Source organism: Vitis vinifera, chromosome 3, assembly GCF_030704535.1.
Source record: "Vitis vinifera cultivar Pinot Noir 40024 chromosome 3, ASM3070453v1".
Taxonomy (NCBI): Eukaryota; Viridiplantae; Streptophyta; class Magnoliopsida; order Vitales; family Vitaceae; genus Vitis; species Vitis vinifera.
In genome coordinates this window covers 17,044,232-17,050,231 of record NC_081807.1, presented here as the reverse complement: position 1 = coordinate 17,050,231, position 6,000 = coordinate 17,044,232, and the positions used below count along the sequence as shown (strand labels likewise).

At 33.8% G+C, this 6,000-nt stretch overlaps 1 protein-coding gene across 1 annotated transcript in view; it reads left to right on the top strand.

Moving 5' to 3' along the window:
* Positions 1 to 622: 622 nt before the first annotated feature.
* The window catches only part of LOC100241864 (guanosine nucleotide diphosphate dissociation inhibitor At5g09550), a 28,098-nt gene continuing 22,720 nt past the window's right edge, over positions 623 to 6,000 (top strand). Inside the window, exons 1-3 of the mRNA XM_002268841.4 lie at positions 623 to 1,003; positions 2,795 to 2,857; positions 2,946 to 3,029. Coding sequence (XP_002268877.1) covers positions 917 to 1,003; positions 2,795 to 2,857; positions 2,946 to 3,029 — 234 coding nt within the window. The 5' untranslated portion in view covers positions 623 to 916. The remainder of the gene's footprint in view (positions 1,004 to 2,794; positions 2,858 to 2,945; positions 3,030 to 6,000) is intronic.

Sequence of the window (6,000 nt, the reverse complement as noted above, 5' to 3'; positions counted from 1 at the left end):
TTTTTTGTGGTTTTTATTTTTTCTTATTTCTTTGTATTTTTTTATTTTTAAAAACCAGTGAAAATAAATTCTACTTGTTTTCTAAAATGGTTCTCTATTTTACTTTGTTTTAAAATATTGATTTTACAAAATGATGACCAAACAAAAAATAATTTTTTGTTTTTAAAAATAAAACATTATTTTCAAATCACATGGTCAAATAGATATTATTGTACTGTTAATAATTTATTTCTTTTTTCGTTCTCATTCTCATTATTTCGAGATAGTTATTTTAACCTTATATTCCTAATTATACCAAAATACAAGAATTAGAATCATCAAATTTATTCTTATTTCAAGAGAAATGGGAATGAAAATAAACTATCTCGTCTACTAAACGTCACCTTCATGTTTTGTTAGTTTGTCAATTCAATTTGTGTATATGCTACTTATGAAATTTTTTACAAAATTAGAACTATTATCCCTTGATTTTAAGAGTTTTATTTATCATTTTTGGGGGGAAATTAAAATTATTTTTAATTTTCACGAATTTATATTATTGAAAAAAATATGGGGAAGAAAAATATAGAGGAAGAAGGATCCCAGGGGGCACTGGTCATACGCGGGGAAACCGAACGAACAGCTTTCTATTTAGCTCTTTACCTTCCCCCACTCTCGCCTATAAAAAATTTAGTACGTGGCCTCTTAGAAACAGGCTGTGCGCACCACGGAAGCACAAGAGCGTGGGAGAAGGCATCTGAATTTACACCATTCTCGTTGGTTCCCGCTATGGACCTGTTCCACATGACATCGCAACGGAAACCGAACTCTCATCGTTACGCTTTCTCTGTCTTAAATTTCATCTCTCCTGGACTCATCATTTTCTGCAAACTCTTGGATTGGGATTGGGTTTGTGATTTGAAATCGGTGGATCACCATGGACGAAGAATATGATGTGATTGTTCTTGGGACTGGACTGAAGGAATGCATTCTCAGTGGGCTTCTCTCTGTCAATGGCTTCAAAGTACTCTCGAATTCTCTTACTTCTCTATATGTTTGCACACAAACTGCTTGATGGGTGTATCACTTTTTCTCTTCCCGCGTCATGGGTACATCTTTTTTTATGTTGGGAAGCTGCCACAAATGACGGCCTCTGTTCGGTTCTTGGGAAATGAGGGAGCGTGTTGTTTTCTCTTTTCCTCATATTGGTTTTTCTAATTTCTTTCCGGAAATGAAAAGATGAATAGAGGGTGTGTTTGATTTGTAGGATTAGGAATGAAAATAAGAGAATAGAAATAGCAGCACACGGAATAGAGGAATCAAAATGTAGACAATAGTGGATTTCCATGGGAATGATTATTTGATTGATCTCATTTCTGGTAAGTAATCTAAAAGCATAACTGAATGGAAAATGGAATGAATTTCTCATTCTCATTCCCTATTTCATTCTAGAGTGGTGGGTGTTTTCTCAATGAAGAATGTGTTGTTTGTATGGATCTCCATTTGGGTTCTATGATTTTTTTTTTGTGAACCCTCAAGGGAACAGAAGATCATGGTCAATTGAACTTAAGTACACTATGTGGCTCTGACTGACAACAGACTCAATTTGTTATACATTAGAAAACAACTTCAATGGCGGCATAGAGTGAATTGTCAAAGATTAACAGTCTTTTCATTGTTTCATATTGTGGAATCAATAGCTTAACCACATTTCTAGTCAGTTAGGTCAATAGCCTTGCCTATCCCCAGAGGGCATGTTCTACTCTGACATGCTATAAAAGTCTTTTGGTTTAGCAACGTCTTAATCAGTTTTTTTAAACATAATTTGATCAATGGTAAATTCCACCCATACATGAGACAAGTTCATTTTGTTCTGAATTTGAATTTCATGTTAAGAGGGTCTATTTGACTTTCTTTCTTTCTTTCTTTCTTTTTTCCTTCCGGTGCTATATACAAATTTTTGTTCCCTTCATTTGGTTCTTCACAAAGAATGAGAAAAAATGAAACAAAATGCGTAAAAAAAAAAAAATAGGCCATGTTTGGTTCCCAGAAAGTTCAAGAGAAAATGTAAGAAAAAAAATAGATAGGAAAAGTAGAAGGAAAGAAAAAGTGAAAGAAAATAAAAAATAGATTTAAAATCAATAAATTATTTTCATTTCCTACTTCATACTCATTTTACTTATTTGACTCTTTTATATAATGATTAAATAATGTAAAAATATATAAGGTTCTCACTAATTTTTATTATATTCGACTTTCTTTCATATTTTCCACAATAAAACCAAATATAAGAAAATCATTTTCCTTAACATTTTTTTCCTTCCTTAGTACTCTCCGGGAACTAAACATAGCCTAAGGAAACCATTTTTAGTCACTTGTAGGAAATTCCTATTCTTTTTATCTTTTCTCTCATTCTCTCTTTTGTAATTTTGTAATCGTCCTAACCTATCCTGCTTTCAGTTTTCAAGTCTTTCCTTTCACTTTTTTTTCCCACCCAATTATTTTTGCCACTGCAACTTCTAGACTACATATGAATCATATGCTTCAAGCAATAGGGTAAAAATGGTGAACTGTATATAGATAACACCCCTGTGGTTTATTTCTTTTTTCAGTCTTAAGCCACCCTCTAACCCTTATTTTTATACACTAGCAAGAGATGAACCCCTAATAGCGTTCTCATGAATTATGTGTTCAACTTCCATTGAGGTCACTTTCCCATCAAAAAGTTACCATAAGAAGTACTTGTTCTTGATGTTTGGTTTCTAATTCAAATCAGTTATATGCTTTTCCTTCACTGGGTAATAATTTGAAACAGGTATTGCATATGGACAGAAATGAGTATTATGGAGGAGAGTCATCATCACTTAGCCTTAAACAGGTGACTTTTTATCATTCTATTACAGTCTTCTTTGAGAAATATCCTTGTCTTACTGATATTCTGATTTTATCATTCTATTGCTGGATAGCTATGGCAGCGTTTCAGGGGAAATGACCAGCCTCCAGAAAGCTTAGGCTCAAGCAGGGAGTACAATGTGGATATGATTCCTAAGGTATTAAGAGTTCAATTTTCTGAGCCGCTATTTTAAAAACATAGATAACCCTTGGTTCTTTTGTTGCTTAAAAACTTTTAAACTGCAAGTTTTACTTTATTCTATTCCTCTCTTCTTATTTTGTTATAGTGGTATGATATCTATTTGTTGGTTTCATATTATGCATGCTTGCAAGTTTGTGTATGTTAAAGTTAACATGTTTTACTTCTAAATGGTTGTAGTAACTTTTTCTGTCCACTTTCCAAAATCATTCCAAGCCAGAATCTCCTAGGTCACTAGTAGAGGATATTTGAAACTTCTGCGAATACCTTATGAAGAAACTTAAGAGGCACAAAATAGTAGTAGCAATCCAGAGCAGTGAGAAGTTTTTTTGTTAGAACTTGTGTGATTCCTTTAAGGTTTGGGGATTGAAGTTGTAACTAGATGAGATATGAACATAGCTAGTCAAATTTTTACATAATCTTACACAATGGTGGTTACAAGTCGCAAGATAGTTTAGCAGAACAGGGTAATAACATAGACGAGTGTTACATGAGTTCTGATTTACATGGCTACTATGAGATAATATCACTTGGATGACCCCACTTTTTTGTGGCAAATGATCTTTACAGAGGTAATTTATGCAAGAGAATGAGGAGAACAGAGATAGATGATCATTCATTGTCATTTTAGGAATCTAGAAAATGTGAAGTTTGATAACTTTAGATTGATGCTGTTAGGTCCCTCAAAGAATGAAAAAATATACTAACTTGACTTGAGAAATCTAACCTAGCAGTTGTTCTGTTCAATCGACTGCAGATACTAAGAGCTTGAAAACTTGATCTTTTCCACTCAGTATTAGATCTGTTGTCCAAAGGTTATCCCTTGTGTTTGCCTCCTTCTTCTTGCTTCACCTCATCCTTTCTTGCTTGTCAGTGTAGCAAACCATGAGAATGCCTATGCCACATCAGTTAGAAGTACAATGGTTCTAGATCAATTATTAGGGAGCTCTTCAATGCTTCAGTGAACTTGTGATTGGATGTGCAGATTCTTAGGCATGTACAAGATTGAGATGAGTCCAATGTTAATTGAGGTGATCTTGTGGATGCAATAGGTTTTGTCTAACTGGGCTCTATTTATTTTTTAAAATTAAATATAGGAAACTTTTGCTGAGTAATATTTTAAATTATTGTATGCCTTGATCTTGCATTTAACCAGTTGTTTTGTTGCTATTACCTCAATCTCAAGAACTTGTTAGTGCTAGAAGAAAGACCAGAATTGTCTCTTTCTTTTCTTCCATTTCTACATCCCCCTCCTATATAAATTCACTCTTTTGGCAGTGATTAACATCCAGAATGCCTATTTCTCTTCCTCCACCCACTATTACAACAATGCCAGCATTCCCATCATGCTGCTTTATGAATATTTCATGAAACTGATTGAGTGAACCTCAAGTTCCTGTTTTAAGAATGCTCTAGTTTTAGTTTGCTCAAACTGCAATGATGGGAAGAGGGCAGTTCCTGGTTAGAAGTGGGAAGAATACCAATGATAGGGTTTAACCTCCAGAGGAAACATATTATGGAACAAATTTTATAGAAATTTGATTTCATTTTCATGAGTAAACATTGGAGAGAATTTTGTCTATTCTTTTGACTAGTCTTGATCAATTTGCAAATTTTGGCTTGTATGGCTTGTCCTGTTAGCTTGCTTTACTTGGGTAATGTGATTTTCATTAAGCACTTGGTGTGTGACTTGGTGCTTGTCTGATATATATACTCCCTTGAGAATTGTAATGGCATTAATAATGAAGCAGAATTTAATCTGTAGAAAACAAATTTTTTGCATGTGAGGTTTGAGCATGGCCAGTTTGGTACAAGTTGATGCCAAAGAGAAAACCCTAAATGTTGCTTTTTTTAGTATATACACTCATGCATATATTGGAGTTTAAAATATATGAGGGAAAAAAGAAAAAGAGAATAATGAAGATGAAAGGTACTAGAGAGAAAATTGCCACAAAAAGTAGAAGAAAATGTCATAGAAGTTGTCACAGGCTTAAATGCGATCACATAATTTTCTTATTAGGTATTTGATATATGCTAAATAATAATGGAAAATATAAAATAGTTATAATGGGGCTAAATAAAAAAAAATTAGTGGGGCTTTCTTCCAAGAGGGCCAGAGGCTTTAAATCCTGTTGCATTAGCATTTGATAATATATTAACTTAAAAAGGAAAATCTAAAATGACTCTAATGGAACCAAACCACATGATGGGACTTTCTTCCAAACAAGACCTTAAGAAACCATCTTAATTGACATAAGGAGGGGCAGACAGTGAGCTTGAGAGAATGAATTTATAAAGATATCAACAAGTTGAAAGTGTGAATCAAATCAGGAACAAAATTATGAAGCACATGGTTTTATTGTACAAAACAGTAATCAACTGAAATGTGCTTAGTTTGACTATGGATAATTGGATTAACCATCATCTATGACACATTAAAATTATAAAAATGAAACAAAAAGAACTTGTTTGGAGTGAAATACCATTACTGTGAAGAAGAGAGGAGAGCCAAGTGAGTTGTGACAGCAAACATGGATTGATAACCAGCCTCTACTCTTGATCAGGCCAAAAGTGGTTGCTTCTTAGCAGTCAAGAGATACAGCCACTACAAGGGAATGTGTCAAAACCAGGGATACAACATTGAGCTATGGAACATCTAGCCCAGGCAGAATTTGAGAAAGAATATATATCTTGCCCAATCAGCATTTAAGAATACATATGTTGGAGATTGCATAAATTGGCAAAAAAAATTCACTTATTGAAGAGCACCACTGATACTTCTGTAGTGAGCAGAATTGGGGTGGACTTAATGAATGGGGAAATAAAGAAGCGGAGAAGTTCAAACTCATGGTCTCCCAAATATCAAAGTCTGACGTCATATTAAAACTACTCATTAACCTAAAATCTACTCTTTATGCAGTGAGCCAGCG